This window comes from Schistocerca gregaria, chromosome 9 (assembly GCF_023897955.1).
Source record: "Schistocerca gregaria isolate iqSchGreg1 chromosome 9, iqSchGreg1.2, whole genome shotgun sequence".
NCBI lineage: Eukaryota > Metazoa > Arthropoda > Insecta > Orthoptera > Acrididae > Schistocerca > Schistocerca gregaria.
Genome location: NC_064928.1, coordinates 161,547,683 through 161,568,498, shown reverse-complemented (window position 1 = coordinate 161,568,498; position 20,816 = coordinate 161,547,683). Strand labels below are relative to the sequence as shown.

Here is a 20,816-nt window from a genome sequence, read left to right as displayed (position 1 = left end):
AATCAATACCTTCTCAGCGTGATAGCAATGGAAATACTGTAGACAGTGTTGACAAATCAGAATTACTAAACACAGCCTTCCGAAATTACTTCTCAAAAGAAGACGATGTGAACATTGCAGAATTCCACTCAAGAACAGTTGCCAACTTAGCAGTAGACATTACCAGAGTAGTGAAGTAACTTAAGTCGCTTACTAAAAGCAAGTACTCAGGTCCAGAATGTATGCCAACAAGGTTTCTTTCAGAGAATGCTGAGTCCTCTATACTTAACAATCATATACAACCGTTCGCTCGACGAAAGATCCGTACCCAAACAGTTGAAAGTTGCCCAGGTCACACCAGTACTCAAGGACTAGCCACTAGTTTACCGGTCTATATCATTAAAGTCGGTCTGTAGCAGCATATTGGCAGGTATATATATCGTTCAGATATTATGAATTACCTCTAAGAAAATGGGCCATTGGCACACTGTAAACGCGGATTTAGAGAACATCATTCTTGTGAAACACAACTAGCTCTTTACACACACGAAGTGGTGAGTGATACTGACAAGGGATTTCAGATTGACCCCATATTTCTAGATTTGCAGATGGCCTTTGACACTGTACCACACTAGATGATGATTATGATGTTTGGTTGTGGGGCGCTCAGCTGCGCGGTTATCAGCACCCGTACGCATTCTCATCCGTTGCTCAGCTTCATCTAGCCACTTTCATGAATGAAGATGAAATAATGAGAACAACACAAACAGCCAGTCATACCGAGGCAGGTGAAAATCCCAGACCCGGCCGGGAATCTAACCCAGGACCCCGTGCTCGCGAAGCGACAACGTGACCGCGAGACCACGAGCTGCATACTATACCACACTAGAGGCTTACAGTAGAATTGCGTGCTTATCGAATATCGCCTGCGTCATGTGACTGGATTCGTGATCTGTCAGATGTCACAGTGAGTAGTAACTGATGGGAAGTGATTTCTAGCGTACCCCCAAGGTAGTGTTATAGACCCCTTGCTGTTCCTTATATGCATAAACGATTTCGGAGACAATCTGAGCAGCCGTCTTAAGTTGTTTGCACATAACGCTGTCGTTTATCGACTAGTAAAGTCATAAGAAGTGCAAAACAAATTGCAAAACGATTTAGAAAAGATATCTCTATGGTGCGAAAATAAGCAATTGACCCTAAATAACGAAAAGTGTGACGTCATCCATATGAGTGCTAAAAGGAATCCGTTAAACTGCGGTAAATCAGTCAATTCTAAAGGACGCAAATTCAACTAAGCAGATAGCAATTACAATTACAATTACGAAGAACTTAAATTGGAAGGAACACACAGAAAGTGTTGTGGGAAAGGCTAATCAAGACTGCATTTTTTTGGAATTACTCTTAGGAATGTAACCTATTCACTAACGAGATAGCCAACACTACGCTTATCCATCGTCTTTTAGAATACAGATGCACGGTGTAGAATCCTTACCAGATACGGTTGACAGTACATTGAAGAAGTTCTAAAAAGGGTAGCACGTTTTGTATTATCTAGAAATAGGGGAGAGAATGTCACTGACATACAGGATTTGGGGTTGACATAATTCAAACTCACCTTTCTCCTCCGTATGCGAAAATACTTTTTGGCACCGACCTACATATGGAGAATCGATTATCATATAAAATAAGCGAAATCAGACCTCGCGCGGAAAGATACACATGTTCGTTTTTTCCGCGCGCTGTTCGAGAATGGAGTAACAGCGAATTATTGTGTTGGTCGTTCGATGAATGTTCTGTCAGGCTCTTGAGAGTGATTTTCGGAGTATCCATGTAGATGTAGCCAAAATTTCAGGCATTAGTATCTGTCAACTTAGTTGGAGATTTGGACCTGAAAATTCTACGGTTGCTAAGGACTGCTTGTCAAGACCCACAGGGGTGTAATTTCGGTCCTGCACTGCCTGTTATACACACAGTGGTCCAGGAGGAATTGCGAAAAGGTAAACATTAACAGCAGCCAGGTGGCGCCTTATTAAACACTGAAGAGGTTGAATGTTCAAATCCCTGGACATTCATAGTCAGGTTTTACATATTCTGTGAAATCCATTATATTGTTGTTTGCGTTTACTTAAACTTATGGGCTCACTTTTTTCGGGTTCATAAACATTTGTTTTTATCTGTTATTAGTTTTCAGTTGTAATTTCATGTACTATTCCATCACCTTGGACATTTGCTCCTCAATTTGGTCTTACGGAAAATGACGTGTAAATGTTGTTGATGTTGTTGTTGTCGTTGTTGTCGTTGTGGTCTTCAGTCCTGAGACTGATTTGATGCAACTCTCCATGCTACTCTATCCTGTGCAAGCTGCTTGACGTACAAATAAAATTAAAAAAATACCTTTAAAGAGAATGCAGGCTATTTGCTTCCTCAAATGTGTATCAAATTGTTTTCGCTTATAACGTTCGAGTCATTCGTTTCCGGTACAGGCGACACTTACCTCAAATTAATACATTTATTAATTCCAACATCTCTGAAATTTTTTAACATCGTCTCGGAATCACACTGTATTTGCTTGCATTTACATGTGCCAGCCCGTATAACTTTGACACGCTGTAGCGTCGCTGGATGATGTTTCCAGGCAGGGGTTGTTATCCAAAATGCATTGATTGCCCTCTACAAGATCTAGAAGTCTGTAATGGAAATTTTCAAACACCGTGTATACTGGACTCAAGGATTCCAAGACTTTCGACAATGTTTTAACTTCGAGTTTCACGTCCGATGATAAATGAGCAAAGAAATATTCTGATTTTTTCCCTGATTTTTGACCTATAATTGTACTCTGAAACTATCCTTCTTGCCAAATTTCATGATTCTACGAAAAGCAGACGTACCCAATAGCGTTTAATGAGTTGACGAGTATCAAAATCTGTGACAAACAGCTGTATCTTTTGAGTGCATTATCTTACAAGCTTAACATTTCTAGGCCGAAAATTGCCTGAACCTCAGTATGTGACAAAATTCAACTTGAACATCTACCCCTTCCAGAGAGATGGGGTGTAACAGACGGAGGGACAGACAGACAAACAGACAGAAAGACAGACAGATAAAACATGACAATTTTTTAATTGTAATGCAATTCCAAGTTAACAATTTCCAATTTTTCTCTTTACTTGTACTGTGAAGCATTTCTTGTTGACAAATTTCGTCATTATAGACCGCCTAGAAGTACCCTAGAGGTTATGATGTGTCAGATTCCGAGTATCAAAAATATGTTACACAAGCGGGGGAATCTTTGGAGTGACTAACTTAGAACCTCAAGGATCACAGATCTTAGAATGTAACATAAATTTGAACTTAATGTTACCTGTTGTTGAGTAAAAAGGAGGCATTGCCGTCTGTCCTACAGTCAGAAAAATGACGAAGCAATTTTTTGTAATATAACCACAAATTAATTTTTTTTTTTTTTTTTTTTTGATTGTACTGTGAAAGCTTGCTTCCTGGTAAATTTCATGATTCTAAGTAAACGGGAAGTACCCCAGGGGTTTTGATGAGTGAGATTGCGAGTATCTATGTATGTGACAAATGACTATATCTTTTGGTTGCATTGACTTAGGAACTTACATTTATTACACCGCTCGGTTACTATAGCCCTTAGTACGTCAAATTCGAAGGCAATCTGAGACAAATGAAAAAAAAATTATGTGATATGATTACAAATTGAGGATTTTTTTCCTTTATTTGTACAATGAAACATTGCTCCTTCCCAAATTTTGTGATTCTCGACCTGCGGGAAGTATCCTACAGGTTGCCCGCCTGACTAGCTGCACGGTCTTATGCACTACTTCTCGAGTGGGAAGCCCGGCAGGTTAGTGTCGTGGTCCGGTGTGCCGGCCAGCCTGTGGATGGTTTTTAAGGCGGTTTTCCGTCTGCCTCGGCGAAAGCGGGCTGGTTCCCAGATTCCGGCTCCGTTACACTATGTCGGTGATTGCTGGTCAAATACTGTCTCCACGTACGCGTACACCATAAGTTACTCTATGACGCAAATATTTGAGGTTACACTCGTCTGGTATGAGACATTCCCAGTGGGAGGAGGGGTGTCCATTGGGGACGAACTACACAATAACTCTGGGTTCGGTGTGGGGCGACGGTTTGGTGAGTGGACTGCTGTGTCTTGTTGTGGGGTCGTGAACCACAGAGCTCCGGCGGGACGCAGCCTCTCCATCGTTTCAGTAAACAATACACAATCCTACAGGTTTTGATGACTGAGTATTAAAATATGAGACATAAATAGCCATATCTGTTGATTATAGTGACTTAGATCCTTTATTTACATCGGCAACGGACCTGAATATGTGACGCAAATTTCAACTTGATATGTTTATCCATTCCTCAGAAAAGGTTTTGTACAGCTAGACAAACATACAGACAGGCTGAGGGACAACGAAGTGGTCCTACATGGGTTGCGCTTTTATCGACTGAGATACGGAACCTAAAACGACTGTCAATGGTGGAAAAGTTGTAATTTTAGAAAATAGCTTTCCCAGATCGTGAAAACGGCAGATAGTGTACACTAGCAAAGAGAGAGAGAGAGAGAGAGAGAGAGAGAGAGAGAGAGAGAGAGAGAGAGAGGGGGGGGGGGGTTAGTTATACTAGTTAGTAGTGATACTCACCAGGGACTTGAACATGATTGGCCTAGTGGAGCGAGCAGCCACTGGTGTTGGAAGAGCTGTACGGTGCCTCAGCAGAGTTGGCGTGCTTCTTATATACAGCAGCTGTTGGGGGGTCTGAGGGCGGGACCGGCTGGACGCTGCCGGCAGTCCCAAGGCCTCGGCCAGCCACCTGTCGCTCCAGTGGAGCAGCTGCCCAGCTTCTGAGACAGCTGTAGCTCACGAGGGCGCGTGCTCTGAGGCGTGAGGCGGCAGCTAAGTGGCGTCAGTCACCCACCACTGTGCTGAGTTACGTTATACGGCACTCTGCAGACGATAGCTGATGAGGAATAGGTCGAGTGTCGAATGGTGTAACGTCCAGAAGACTTCTACATCACCAGAGACAGAACAATATTTTAGTTGGATAAGGTGTGCTTTTGAAGAGGTTTTGCACGTATGCTGATCATGCAATCATTAAAGTAGAAAAAATGTTCAAATGTGTGTGAAATCTTATGGGATTTAACTGCTAAGGTCATCAGTCCCTAAGCTTACACACTACTTAACCTAAATTATCCCAAGGACAAACAAACACACACACACACACACACACACACACACACACACACACACACCTGTGCCCGAGGGAGGACTCGCACCTCCGCCGGCACCAGCCGCACAATCCATGACGGCAGTGCCTGAGACCGCTCGGCTAATCCCGTGCAGCCATTAAAGTAGAAAAGTGGTTAGTAGTATACTGACATAAAAAATTGCAACACCAGGAAAATAATTAATGTAGAGTAATGAAATTTTGGTAACACTTTTGTCTATGTAATATATTTCCGAGATTAATATTGGAGGACCACAGTTTTAAGTAAGCGCGAGATAAGCCATTGCAAATGTGGAATGCTGGTACATTAATAACTGATGTAGCCGCCAGAATGTTGAATGCAAGCATGCAAAATGTATGAATTAAATATTTTAAACATAGCTGCACAACAGCAATGGTTCCACGTAATAAAAATATAAACAGCCGACCAGTTGCAATGGATAAAGAATTCGTTAAGTAGGTTTCGACAAACAAATTTGTCTTCTTCAGAAGGTGGCCTGGTTGCAGCTTTTGATACCTCGGCGGGCAGGAACTTCAATATTTATATATTTCGAAGGGGGAGAGGAAAGTCGAGAGATGGATAGCAGGTGGGTTCGAATACAGGTGCGGCAGCAGACGGGTGTGGGAGAGGATGGGACAGAGGTGCGGGTGCGGGGGATCTAGTTTACAGGAGGTGTAGAGGACCTGTATCCATTCGAGGAAAAGGAGGAGGTGGGGGAATGGGATAAGGGCGTACAGGATCCGCGTGGGGGAGGGGAGATGGATGTGATAGGCGAGGCGAAGAGCATGGCGTTTGAGGATTTAAAGGGATTTGTAAAAGGTAGGAGGGGCGGAGATCCAGGCAGGGTGGACGTAGCAGAGGATAGGGCAGATGAGGGATTTATAGGTGTGGAGGATGGAGGAGAGGTCCAGACCCCATGTACGGCCTGGAAGGAGCTTGAGGAGACGGAGTCAGGAGTGTGCCTTGGCTTGGATTGTCTGGATATGGGAGGTCAACGTTAAATGAATGTCAGATTAAATTCTTATCTAATAAAAGTTACATTAATGTAAACCAGTGAGAAACAAATAGTACATACATGAAGAACATATCGTCAAAGATGTACAGTGATTTAAGAGCTGAGTTGCTCAAGTCATACATTAAAATATAGAACATAATGTTCTTCAAAAGGTCAAACATTAAAACATAAGTAACACCGATGTGGTGTGACGAGACTGACTGTATGGCAACTAGTCACGCTGCCACGTAATCATAATGTAGGGCGCGCCACAAGCGAGCCACTAGTATCTCGAGGAAGACAATTTTGTGTATTTCTGAAGTAAATCACACGTATAGCCAATATAGCTTTTAACAAATATTAATTTTACAAATTATTGAGTAACATTTACAAATGATCTTCAAACAGGATAAAATAGTACAAAATTCGCTACGTTTTACGTAGGACAGGTAGAACCAGAGTTAAATACGACTGGAATTACATACGTAAAGAAGAACAACAGTTCATTCCCGAGTCCTTTTGTCTTCCCATCCCCTGCCTTCCCCACTCCCTGTTACGTCTACCCAGCACCCCCCCACCCCTCTTATGGGTCTTCATCCTCAATTGGCTCCTTTCCTCACTCCCCCCCTTCGATTTCCTCACCTTCCCCCCTTTTTTTATTTTCCCATCAACTGATTAGTTTCCCCCCACCTGTGTTCGGCTGTGGTATGTCATTTCAGTGCAGTGTTCCAGTGATTGTTCAGTGTTATTTCTTCTTTTCCCATGTTGCGAACAGTAACAGTGCTGTGGCAGGGTGTGAATTTTATGTCTTTTGCGAACAGAAACAAGACTGTCGCCGTGTTTTTTAATTGTCTGTCTATTATTTTACCTGTCTGCTTGGTATATATTTTATTAACATCATCATCCCTTTGTTCTATGTTTTAAGTTCCACGATTTTTTCGCCATGCTACCCTGTGTCTCCGATTTTATCGCCTGTTTTTTTATTATATATTATCTTCACATTTTTAAACCAAAGTCTGTAGGCTGAAGAGCGGCATACTGAGCTGCTGCCAGCCCGCTCCCTTCAGGGGGAATTTAAATTCAATAAAGGGGAAAAAAAGGAATTACATACGTAATGAAGAACAACCGTTCATTATATGACAAAATTTGAAAAGAAAGCTTGCATGTAACAGAGGTAAAACAATGTTTCTGAAAAGGAGGAGAGAACCTGGATTATGAGTATCAAAACTGAGAGCACTAAAAGCATTAAAAAAATTATATTTTTCAAATGTACTTGTTCATTCAACATGTCATCTTTATTTGGTGTGTGCCCGAAAATTTCAGGTTCTTCCAAGACATCAAGTTTTCTCTCTTTCTTGTCTCTACACAGAATTGTCATGTCGTTTAATTCTTTAGATTTATGCCCTGTTATGAAAAGATGTTCTGCAAATGCACATTAGTGCCTTTTTTGCCTAAAAGATGTTCTTTGTATCTTACGTTGAAAGCTCTGCCTGTCTGTCCAACATAAAATGCTGGACATGTATTACAGGAAATTTTATATATCCCTGAGCTACGTAAAGGTTCGTTTGAAGCTTTTAGATTACGAATTAATTTTTTTTAATTGTTATGTGTGGAGAAAGCAACCTTGCACCCATATTTTTTAGTTAACAGACGTTGAATCCTATACAATATGTTACCTAAAAAGGGTACTGAGATGTACTTTTTATCATTATTATTAGTTTGACCAGTACCTGAAGTGGTGACTCTTCAGTTTTTTCTTTAAGGATGTTTTCCACTAGTGAGAATTGATAGCCGTTATTAAATGCTATTGTCTTAATTACATGAATTTCTTTCTGCTGTTTTTCTGGTGATAAGGGTGTAACCACGGCACGGTGAATTGCTGAATGAAAGAAAGCTTTCTTATGAGATTGAGGGTGCGTCGAGTCTGCTGGTACGGTATGATCAGTACTCGTGGGTTTTCGAAAAAGTCAGAAATTATTTTATTCTCTATTATCGCCAACTTCAGATCTAGGAAATTTAATTCGCGGCGTTCATTTTGTAACTCACACATGAAACTATTTTTTTCATGGAGGTTATTGAACAAATTGAACAGTTGATCTACGCCTTCATTAATGCCATTGTATATAATCAGAACGTCATCTACGTATGCGAATAGGATAAAATACCTAATTCTGTGGAGTCGTACCTACTGAAGAATTTGTCTTCGAGCGAGTTGATGAAAATGCCAGCTAAAATTCCCGCTAGCGGATTACCCATTGCTGGGCTGTCAGGTTGTTTATACAGTTTGCCATTAAACTCGAAGTAGTTATATTTTACTACCAATGACAACAAGCGTATGAGATCAGTAATCTGTTCGTCTGTTATACCTTTTTTTATAGGCACGAAGGTTATTCTCCACAATTTCAACTGTATACAGGACCGGTACATTAGAGTAAAGGTTAGTCATGTCGAACGATATTAACTTTGCCTCCTGATTACATTCCAAATCTTTTTTCATTTAATAATCAGTGATTGACTATTCGTTGTTGAATAATTATTCTGAAATATGTATGATTTTTTAATCTTGTCGTGAAGGAACCTGGATAAATCGTGATATCTGCTACTAATACTGTTTACTTTTGGACGGATAGGGTGGCTTCTTTGATGTACTTTGATTTGAGAACGAAGTTTGGGAGTCTGGGGGTTCATGTCTATCAGCTGTTTCTTTTGAAAGGGCTTTAGCAAATGTTTAGCCTCATTTATAGCACATCTAATTTCGTTTTGTAGAGCGGGAGTAGGGTTCTCCTCTATTTCAGATACATTATTAGCCTCGAAAAATTCTAAGGTTTTACAGATATATTTATTCTTGCTAGATGTAATTATAGCATTGTCTTTGTCAGATTTAGCAACTAAGGCGTCATTGTGCTTTAACTTTGCATTGATACTTTGATTAATTTAACATCTGAATTTTAGAGGGCTGACAAGAAAAATTGTTTTTACTGATAATATTAAAAACATCGTGAACTGCTCTGACTTGTTGAGCAATTTCCATTTTTATACCATCTAGTCCAATCTTAAGAACTATAACAAGGTTTTCAACTACATCCGGCTCAGACATTAAGCATTACCTTATATTTAATCCCTTTCTCCAGGAGAGTCCATTCTTCTCTGGTAAATTGTATTTTCGTTTTGTTTATGACTATTAAAAAATTTATGGTCACACATTTTAGACTCTGTAACATCACGTTTTTCTACTTTGGGTACAAAACTTTAATTTACCTAGTTTCTTTTCCTGTCTAGCAGATTATTACATTTTCACAATCGTTTAGCCATTCAGTGACAAAGATACAGAATTCATCTATTTGAAAATTAAATTGTTAACAGTTAGATTTAAGTAGTTTTAAGTGACTGATGACCTTAGATGTTATGTCCCATAGTGCTCAGAGCCACTCGAACCATTTGGATCAGGAACACGCGAAGTATGAAGTGGTTTGCAGCAGCGTCAGCTGTAGATAAGCGCTGGCGGTTTGCCGCGACAATACAGCCGTTGCAACGTTGCCTGGCGTGGAGAGTTTTGTACATGTGCCGCAAGGCATAGCCAAGCCCAAGAGATCGCCACTAATTAATTAATTTGTGGTAAGATCTTATGGAACCAAACTTCTTAGGTCATCGCTATGGACAAGACACACCCATGCCCGAGGGAGGACTCGAACCACCAAATCCGCAGATGGTGGTCTCGCGGTCGCGTTCTCACTTCGTGAGCGCGGGGTCCCGGGTTCGATTCCCGGCGGCGTCAGGGATTCTCACCTGCCTCGTGATGACTGGATGTTTTTGTTATCATTTTATCATCCTTCATAAAAGTGTCGAGATTGGACTGAGCAATTTGTACGGGCGCTGATAATCGCGCATTTGAGCGCCCCACAAACATGATCATCATCATATCTCCGACAGGGGGAGCGGCACGGACCGTAGCAAGACGCCTCATACCGCGCGGCTACCTCATGTGGCAGATCGCAACTCCGAAGGTTGTAAATTCCTAGCAATTTTACACTAAAGCCACGTCTGTTAGTACCGCACCTCTATCGTCTAGTGCCTGTGAAATTTGGGCTCCATCCGGAATTCTTTCACGGACCACAGTTCGACTCTGTGTCAGGTAAGTCCGCCTTGAAATCATGGATCCTGGAGCCATACCGCGTTGGGCTAGCGGCGGCCTTGGGAAGCAGCTGGCGAGACAGCAAGGGTTCACTGGCGTTACGTACCTGCCCATCGCCTGCTGGAAAGCACAGTGTATGTGGACCGTGTCACAACACATGAGGCCAAAACGTAATGAATGTAAAGTTAGATGCTGTACTACCACACCAAAACCTCTGCACTGTGTATCCCAGTAAACAAGAACAATTAAAAAAGATGGTGGTTCAGAACGTCCTTGTCTTAACCCTTTACTTGTTTTAAAACTTTTCTATAACTTACAACCAACCTTCTCACTGCCTGCATTCTTTTCACTAACTCTGACTCCTCCATCCACTCCAACTTTTTCCATTGCTGTCCACAGTAACCTCCTTGGCGCAGAATGACAGGCCTTTTCAATACAAACACCAAAAGGAGATTTTAATTTTCTTACTTTCATTTTCTGGCACATCTGCCGTACACAAAAGGTTATCAACGCAGCTTAATCCCAGCAGTAAAACAGAATGTCCTTACAATACAACAACATCAAGTAGGAGTTTAATAGCAGTGATTGTAAGTCAAGCCATCATTTATACTTCTGTATTCTAATTGGGTGTCTGTGCATCTAATGGTAAATTTTTTGCCTGTGTCAGCTTAGGCCTTGGGAAGCCAGCATTTAGACAGAGCACCAGTGGTCAGCCGAGAGATCTTCCTGTGTCATTCTCAAGGGAGCATGCGTCACTTGAGAAGAACTCTGCACGCTGTAGAAGGAGGCGCTGACCCAACTCAGGAAAGGCTGGTGTGCAGCTGGCCAGCTTATTTCCAGCCCAGGCGTCGGTCTACCACCCGCAGTCAACGTGTCCTGCGTGCTCTAGGAAACAGGACAAAAATGGCTAGAAACGGTGACTCACCAGAACAACCGGAAATACGAGTTTCTACATTTGGGCGGCCGTAGACTTCCGGGATAAAAAGTCGTCCTCTTTGCGCAAACGGGGTTGTCAAATACGGAAGAGAAGCGGACAGACGTTCAGGGCAGTCTCTTGCCTTTGGGGTGCAAAACTGCCCCTGAAGACGGGAGAATCAGCGATGATCAACGACCTGGGGCTGCAGAATGAAATGGAAACCACTGCATTAAACACCCATAATATGTATGCACAGGACACGTGTCCTGTAATTGAAGTGTCGTGACGATCTCTCCATTGGTGAAAATTTCCGGATTAGTTCCCATTCGGACGTCCGGCAGAGGAATGCCAAGGTGGAGGTAACCATGAGGAAAAGATTGAAAAGCAACAGGAAAGCGTTCTATGAGTCGGTGCGTGGAATGTCAGAAGTTTGAATGTTGTAGGGAAGCTAGAAAATCTGAAAAGGGAAATGCTAAGGCTCATTCTAGATATTGTGGGGGGTCAGTGAAGTGACACGCAAAGAAGACAATAATTTCTGGTCAGTTGAGTATAGAGTAATATCAAACTCGGCAGAAAATGGTATAACGGGCATAGGATTCGTTCTGAATAGGAAGGTAGGCCAGAGAGTGTGTTTCTGTGAAGAGTTCAGTGGTAGGGTTGTTCTTATCAGAATCGACAGAAAATCAACAGTGACATAGATAGTTCAGATATACATAACGTCAGCGCAAGCAGAAGATGAAGAAATAGAGAACGTATATGATGGTATTGAAAGGGTAGCACAGTACATAAAGGGAGATGAAAATCTAATAGGCATAGGGGACTTCAATGAAACTGTAGGGAGGAGAAGAAATGGTCGCAAGAGAATATGGCTTGGCACAAGGAAAGAGAGGAGAGAGTAATTGAGTTCAGTAATAAATTTCAGCAAGTAATAGCGAACACACTGTTCAAGAATCACAAGACGAGGAGGTATACTTGGAAAAGGCCGGGTGATACGGGAAGATTTCACTTAGATTCATCATGGGCAGACAAATCAAATACTGTATTGTAAGGCGTATATAGTAGCAGATATACTGAGTAGTCCATTGATTGTGACCGGGCCAAATATCTCACGAACGAAAAAAGGACGAAATTTGTCTAGCTTGAAGGGGGAAATCAGATGGTGCTATGTTTGGCCCGCTAGATGGCACTGCCGTAGGTCAAACGGATATCAACTGCGTTTTTTTAAAAATAGGAACCCCCATTTTTTATTACATATTCGTGTAGTACGTAAAGAAATATGAATGTTTTAGTTGGACTACTTTTTTCGCTTTGTGATAGATGGCGCTGTAATAGTCAAACATATGGCTCACAATTTTAGACGAACAGTTGGTAACAGGTAAGTTTTTTAAATTAAAATACAGAAGGTAGATACGTTTGAACATTTTATTTCGGTTGTTCCAATGTAATACACGTACCTTTGTGAACTTATTTCTGAGAACGCATGCTGTAAATACCACACTAATGCAATAAATGGTCAAAATGATGTCCGTCAACCTCAATGCATTTGGCAATACCTGTAACGACATTCCTCTCAACAGCGAGTAGTTCACCTTCCGTAATGTTCGCAAATGCATTGACAATGCGCTGACGCATGTTGTCAGGCGTTGTCAGAGGATCACGATAGCAAATATCCTTCAACTTTCCCCACGTCAGATCCGGTGAACGTGCGGGCCATGGTATGGTGCTTCGACGACCAATCCACCTGTCATGAAATATGCTATTCAATACCGCTTCAACCGCACGCGAGCTATGTGCTTGGCATCCATCACGTTGGAAGTACATCGCCATTCTGCCATGCAGTGAAACATCTTTTAGTAGCATCGGTAAAAGATTACGTAGGAAATCAGCATACGTTGCACCATTTAGATTACCATCGATAAAATGAGGTCCAATTATCCTTTCTCCCATAATGCCGCACCATACATTAACCCGACAAGGTCGTTGCTGTTCAACTTGTCGAAGCCATAGTGGATTTTCCGTTGCCCAATAGATCCTATTATGCCGGTTTACGTTACCGCTGTTGGTGAATGCCGCTTCGTCGCTAAGTAGAACGCGTGCAAAAAATGTGTCATCGTGCCGTAATTTCTCTTGTGCTCGGTGGCAGAACTGTACATGGCGTTCAAAGTCGTCGCCATGCAATTCCTCTTGCATAGAAATATGGTACGGGTGCAATCGATGTTGATGTAGCATTCTCAACGCCGACGTTTTTGAGATTCCAGATCCTCGGGCAATTTGCCTGCTACTGACAGCAGCTAAAACACCTACATGGGCATCATCATTTGTTGCAGATCGTGGTTGAAGTTACATGTGTGACCCAACACTTCCTGTTTCATTAAATAACGTAACTATACGGCGAACGGTCCGGACTCTTGGATGATGTCGCCCAGGATACCGAGCAGTATACATAGCACACGCCCGTTGGGCATTTTCATCACAATAGTCATACATGAACACGATATCGACCTTTTACGCAACTGGTCCATTTTAACACGGGTAATTATCACGAAGCAAATACCGTCCGCACTGGCGGAATGCTACGTGATGCCACGTACGTGACCATTACAGCGCCATCTATCACAAAGCAAAAAAGTGGCCCAACTAAAACATTCATATTTCTTTACTTACTAATATGTAATAAAAATACAGCTGGTACCCGTTTGACCTATGGCAGCGCCATCTAGCGGGCCAACCATAGCGCCATCTGGTTTCCCCCTTCAAGCTAGACAAGTTTCGTTCTTTGTAGTTTTTTCGTTTGATGCTTATTTCACCAGCCGGGGAGGCCGAGCGGTTCTAAGCGCTACAATCTGGAACCGCGCGACCGCTACGGTCGCAGGTTCGAATCCTGCCTCGGGCATGGATGTGTGTGATGTCCTTAGGTTAGTTAGGTTTAAGTAGTTCTAAGTTCTAGGGGACTGATGACCTTAGAAGTTAAGTCCCATAGTGCTCAGGGCCATTTGAACCATTTTTCATGCTTATTTCGTGAGATATTTGGCCCGAGTCACAATCAATGGACCACCATGTATATATGACATTTGAATTTCCCTTCGCTGGCTCAGGCTTTTGGGAAAACAGCTGGGCGACCACAGTCCCCTTGAGGCTTTCTGGTGTGACGAATCGGCATTTCCTGTCGCCTGTTCTGTGTGTGAAAATTCCATAAACTGTCCGGTTGATGTGAGCCATCAGGATAGGCGCTGTACGGTAAATGTTTGGGCGACACAGCATGTATCGTGTACCAACTCTGGGCAGATAACAGGGGTGCTATAGGCGACAGTGGACAAATTTTGGCAGGCTAACTATGGACTTCAGCATGTTCAGAGGAATTGCTGGTTGTCACTGTGGCGAAAGTTGTAAATGCACCCCTCCATGCTGCAGTTTTCTGGGAACGAAGAGGAACGTTAATCACTCTAACAGTCGGTGCAGTGACACATGGTCGAGAGGCCACATCGAAAGAGAGAGACAGGGGCGCCAGGTCGCAGCCTGCCGCAGCTTTCGCCTAATAGATAGAGTAAGTGTCGTTTTTTAGCGCTAGCGCTGCTTTCACTCTAAGCAGCTCACAATTTGCAAACTTATATTCCCTTTCAGTCTCTTCATTTACTTGTATCATGGATCCAGTTTTTTAACCTGCGTTTGCGAGCTGTACAGATTTTTGGAAGCTAAGTGCGATTCAAGAGCAACCTTCAATTGCAGATATCCACCGCTCGTCAGCAGAATAATCTGTGCCGAGTTAGCTTCCTTCAAACGATCATTTATCGTACTTTTGGACTCACAAACGTGCATTACACTGTGGAAAAACGTTTGTTAGATTTTTGCAGACACAATTAGTCTTTTATTTGAGCACAAGACGAATAATTGCTCGTAGGTTCAGTATGAGAAAATAACCATTGTGCTTGCGAAGCAATTTAGAGAAAATAAATGCAGTGTTTAAAAGATCTGTTTGTTTTCCCCTTATCTTTAGTCCGACAACAAACTACGTCAGGAGACTCATAAATACACTATGTGTATCCAGATACCTGGCTGAAAATGACTTGTACGTTCTTGGGGTCCTCCGTCGGTAATGCTGCAATTCAATATGGTGTTGGCCCACCAATAGTCTTAATGACAGCTTCCGCTCTCGCAGGCATACGTCCAGTCACGTGCTAGAAGGCCTCTTGAGGAATGGCAGCCCATTATTCACGGAGTGTTTCACTGAGGAGAAGTATCGATGTCGGTCAGTGAGGTCTGCCATAAAGTCGGCGTTCCAAAACATCCCAGAGGTGTTCTGTAGGATTCAAGTCAAGACTCTGTGCAGGCCAGTCCCTTACAGGAATGTTATTATCGTGTAACCACTCCGCCACAGGCCGTTCATTTTGAAAAGCTGCTCGATCATGTTGAAAGATGTAATCGCCATCCCCGAATCGCTCTTCAACAGTGGGAACCAAGAAGGTGTTTAAAACATCAGTGTAGGCCTGTGCTGTAATAGTGCCTCCAAAAACAAGGGTTGCAAGCCCCCTCCATGAGAAACACGACCACACCACAACACCACCGCCTCCGAATTTCACTGTTGGCACTACACACTGGCAGATGTTGTACACCGGGCAATCGCCATACCAACGCCCTACCATCCGATCGCCACATTGTGTACCTTGATTTGTCACTCCATACAACGTTTTTCCACTATTTAGTCGTCCAATATTTACGCTCCTTACACTAAGAGAGGCGACGTTTGGCATTTACCGGTGTGATGTGTCGTTTATGAACAGTCGCTCGACCACGAAATCCAAGTTTTCTCACCTCCCGCCTAACTTAGTACTTGCAGTGGATGGTAATGCAGTTTGGAATACCTCCCGCCTAACTTAGTACTTGCAGTGGATCGTAATGCAGTTTGGAATTCCTGTGTGATGGTCTGGATAGATCACTGTCTATTACACATTAAGACACTCTTCAACTATCTGCGGTCTCTGCCACTAAACAGATGAGGTCGGCCTGTACGATTTTGTGCTATAGGTATCCCTTCAAGTTTCCACTTCACTATAACACCGTAAACAGTGGACCTCGGGATGTTTAGCAGTGTGGAAATCTTGCATACAGACGTATGACAGAAGTGACACCCATCACGTGAGCACGTTCGAAGTCCGTGAGTTCTCTGAGCACCCCATTCTGCTCTCTCGTGATGTCTAATGACTACTGAGGTGGCTGATATGGAGTACCTAGTAGTAGGTGGCACTACAATGCACCTAATACGAAAAACGTATGTTTTTTGGGGATGTTTGGATACTTTTGATCACATAGTGTAAAAATATGATCGATTTCTCCTACATAACTAAATTGTGCGCTCACTATGGTGGCGTGTTGTGAAGCAGACGCCCTACACAGAACAATACTGAATCAGCGTTAAAGACACATGATGTGTATCCAAAGGATATGTGGCCTGCAAATAAAAGTCTAATGATGGTCTCTCCTTAGGTAAAACTTTGCAGATTAATAAATTTCCTCGCAGATTAAAACTTCGTGTTGGACCGGGACTGGAATTAGGGATCTCTGCCTTTCCTGGACAAGTGCTCTATCGAATGAGCTACTCACGCACCATTCATTCTCTCATCTTTGCTTCCGACAGCACTTTGTCTCCCGCCTTCCGAACTTCACAGAAGTTCTGCTGCGAAACTTGCTGGACGAGAACTCCTCGAAGAAATGATATTGCGGAAACAGTGAAGCGAAAGGCAAAGGTCTCGATTTCGAGTAGCGGTCCGGCACACAGTTTTAATTTGCCAGGGAGTTTGATATCAACGCACATTCCGCTACAGTGCAAAAATTTCGTTCTGGTTCCAGACTAGTCCCCCATTCGTATCTCGGGAGAGAACTACCAGAGGAGTGGTGACAATGATGTAAAGGTTAACGTTCTATGAGTCGTGACGTCGTGGTAGGGAGCCTAGAAAATTTGAAGAGGGAAATGAAAAGACTCAACTTACACATATTGTGGGTCTGTAAAGTGAAATGGAAAGATAAAAAGTATTCCTAGGCAGCCGAGTATAGGGTAATATCGACAGCAGCAGAAAATGTTATAAAAGGAGAAGAATTCATTACGAATATGAAGTAGGGCAGATGGTGAGTCACTGAATACTTCAGTGACGGGGTTGTTATCAGAATCGACAGCAGACTAACAGCGACAACAATAATTCAGATTAACATGCCAACTTCGGAAGCAGGAGATGAAGAGAGAAAATGGTTCAAATGGCTCTGAGCACTATGGGACTTAACATCTGAGGTCATCAGTCTCCTAGAACTTAGAACCATTTAAACCTAACTAACCTAAGGACATCACTATCCATGCCCGAGGCAGGATTCGAACCTGCGACCGTAGCGGTCGCGCGGTTCCAGACTGAAGCGCTTAGAACCGCTCGGCCACACCTGCCGGCATGAAGTATACGAGGATATCTAACAGATAATTCAGTACTCAGAAGGGAATGAAAATCTGATAGTCATTGAGAACTGGAATGAGGTTGTAGTGGAAAGAATGGAGGGAAGGATTACGGGATATATGAGCTTCGTAGTGAGCATGAGAGAGAGTAAAAAACTAATTGAATTCTGCGATAAAATTCAGTTAGTAATAGCGAATACTCTGTTCAAGCACCACAAGAAGTGGAAGTATACGCGGAAAAGGGAGAGAGATACGGGAAGATTCCGGTTACACTACATCACGATCAGGCAGAGATTCCGAAATCAGATAACGGATCGTAAGGCGTACGCAGGAGAAGATATAAAATCAGATCAAAATTTAGTATCTATGGACAGCAGGCTGAAGTTTAAGAGACAAGTAACAATCAGGCCACAAAGAAGTGGGATAATGGAGCAGTAAGGAATGAAGAGACAAGCTTGAAGTTCTCTGAGGCTGTAGATACTGTGAGAAGATTATCTTAGTGAGCAGTTCATTTGTAAAGGAACGGACATATCTAAAAAGGGCTATCACAGAAATTGGAAAGAAAAATATAGATACAAAAATGTAGACTTTAACGGCCGGAAATATCATGTCCATTATAATTATCCGGGCTGTTATGCCGTGGTCGGTTGATGAATTCTGTGTCAATTCCCAACGTTTCGTCTCCGACTGCGGGAGACATCTTCAAGGGGGTCCGTAGCTCGATAGAAGGTCCAACACACCCACTGGCTCGCTACTGACCAAGCTGCGAAGAAACAATGGGTAACAGGAGAAATATTCCAGTTGATCGACGAAGAAGAGAAGTAAAAAAAAGTTCTGAGAAATTCGGGAATACAGAAATACAAGTCATTTAGTCATTTAGTGAAATACACAGTAAGTGCAGGAAGCTAAGGCGCAACCGGGTGCATAAAAACGTGAAGAAATCGGACTGAGTACTGGAAAGTCAAAACAACCTTTGATGAAATTAGAAGCAAGGGCGGTAACGTTGAGCGTACAATACGAATTCCACTATTAAATGCAGAGGAGAGGGCAGAACCTGTCTGCTAAGGTGACAGTAGAAGAAAAAGGAATCAGCAGGCAAGAGATATTGGAAGCTTTGGTCGACTTAAAGATCAAATAAGGCAGAAAGGATAGATACCATTCCATCAGAATTCACGAAATCATTGCGGGATGTGGTAACAACATGACTACTCACTTTGGTGTGTAGAATGTATGAGACTGGCCACATACCAAGAAACTTTCCAATAAAGTCATCTGCACAATTACGAAGGTGGTGGTTGTTGTTGTGGTCTTCAGTCCTGAGACTGGTTTGATGCAGCTCTCCATGCTACTCTATCCTGTGCACGTTTCTTCATCTCCCAGTACCTACTGCAGCCTACATCCTTCTGAATCTGCTTAGTGTATTCATCTCTTGGTCTCCCTGTACCATTTTTACCCTCCACGCTGCCCTCCAATACTAAATTGGTGATCCCTTGATGCCTCAGCCCATGTCCTAACAACCAATCCCTTCTTCTAGGCAAGTTGTGCCACAAACTCTTCCCTAATCGCGGTTCCAGACTGAAGCGCCTAGAACCGCTCGGCCACACTGGCCCATTGTTGAGAGGATTGATGAGTTTGATGAAAACAAAATATCGATGAGAGTAATTCGAAGAAAGAGGAGAAGGATCAGAAATGAGAATTTGACATGTAGTGCTACAGAAGAATGTTGAAAACTGGGTGGGCTGATAAGGTAAGGGGGCAGTATCGACGAGTAGAGTAGAATATGGACTCCTCTGACAAGAAGGGGCATGTTGGTAGGACGTCTGTAAGACATGAGGAAATGACTTCCATGGTACTAGAGGGAGCTGTAGAGGATAAAAACTGTAGACTAAGACAGAGACTGGAATACCTCCAGCATGTAATTGAGGACGTAGGTTGGATGGGCTGCTCTCAGATGAAGAGGTTGCCAAAGTAAAGAATTTCGTGGCGGGCCGCATAAAACGAGTCTGGTAAACGGGTTAGCCCACTGGATACTGCACAAAAAAGTGTGGTGAGACTTTAAATAATGATAGCCTGAAATGTGTCATGTTGTGTCTTACAAATGGACAGATCCAGATCATCTTTCACCCACATTTAAAAAGGTTGGATGAGACACTATACTCTTGTCTAAACTCCTTTATTAGTGAGTAGATTCTGTAGTTTCTGCTTTATTAGTCAGTAGATTCTTTACCATTTAAGTTTATGGTGATGGAGGCCGTAAAGATTTGTTGAAGATTCTGTGAAATTCAATGGATAACCTCTTTTTCCTCCTCTCCATGAATGTTCTCTATTAATATTACGAAATGTGTAAATTCTGTTCAGACTAAGTGGCTTCCTCTACTAAAGTGTCTTCGTTTTACGATCAATTGCATTAACGCAAATACTAAATCTCCCCATTTGGAAGAGAGACTAAGGCGGACATTTAGTCTATTATTCAAAGACACACCACAGAATTTGTATGCAGTATCCAAAAAGCCAATCTCCGTATAGTTTTTTACAGTTATTCCTTGCGTGCTTTTTGGACAGTACGGTTGCTTTTGTCTCCATCCATCTTTTGGTACTATTAGTTTCTCCCAGTTCTGTTATACAACGGTAACTAACATTTGAGGCCAAATCGCATTACTTTAGAGATTCATTATATATCGCATTTACTACTGAACCTAGCGGACACTCTGGATACAGAAGAGCTTATTGACAAACTGCAGCCGATACTGTAATTGCAGCCACATGTTGCTAAAGGATACGGCTTTGTTTCTGTTCACCATTAGCGACCAGTGATCACCATTTATGTTCAGACTTCAACAAATGGTTCAAATGGCGCTGAGCACTATGGGACTTAACTACTGAGGTCACCAGTCCCCTAGGATTTAGAACTACTTAAACCTAAATAACTTAAGGACATCACACATATCCATGCCCGAGGCAGGATGCGAACCTGCGACCGTAGCGGTCACGCGGTTCCATACTGAAGCGCCTAGAACCGCTCGGCCACAACGGCCGGCTAGATTTAACAGATATGATGTAGGTATACCAGCAGACTTCTCTATAGGTGGGGCGAACACAGCTACAGTA

General features: G+C 42.7%; 2 protein-coding genes across 3 annotated transcripts in view; both read right to left on the bottom strand.

Moving 5' to 3' along the window:
- LOC126291954 (cuticle protein 6.4-like) overlaps window positions 1-4,718 on the bottom strand; it is a 32,340-nt gene extending 27,622 nt beyond the window's left edge. The window contains exon 1 of one of the 2 annotated variants that reach the window (XR_007551950.1): window positions 4,650-4,718. Coding sequence is in view for 1 of the 2 variants with exons in the window: in XM_049985707.1 (XP_049841664.1) it covers window positions 4,650-4,664 (15 nt within the window). In the remaining variant the exon portion in view is untranslated. The remainder of the gene's footprint in view (window positions 1-4,649) is intronic. The other variant, XM_049985707.1, reaches the window with a different exon arrangement.
- The window catches only part of LOC126291950 (cuticle protein 6.4-like), a 243,864-nt gene that overhangs the window by 193,253 nt on the left and 29,795 nt on the right, over window positions 1-20,816 (bottom strand). The window lies entirely within an intron of this gene.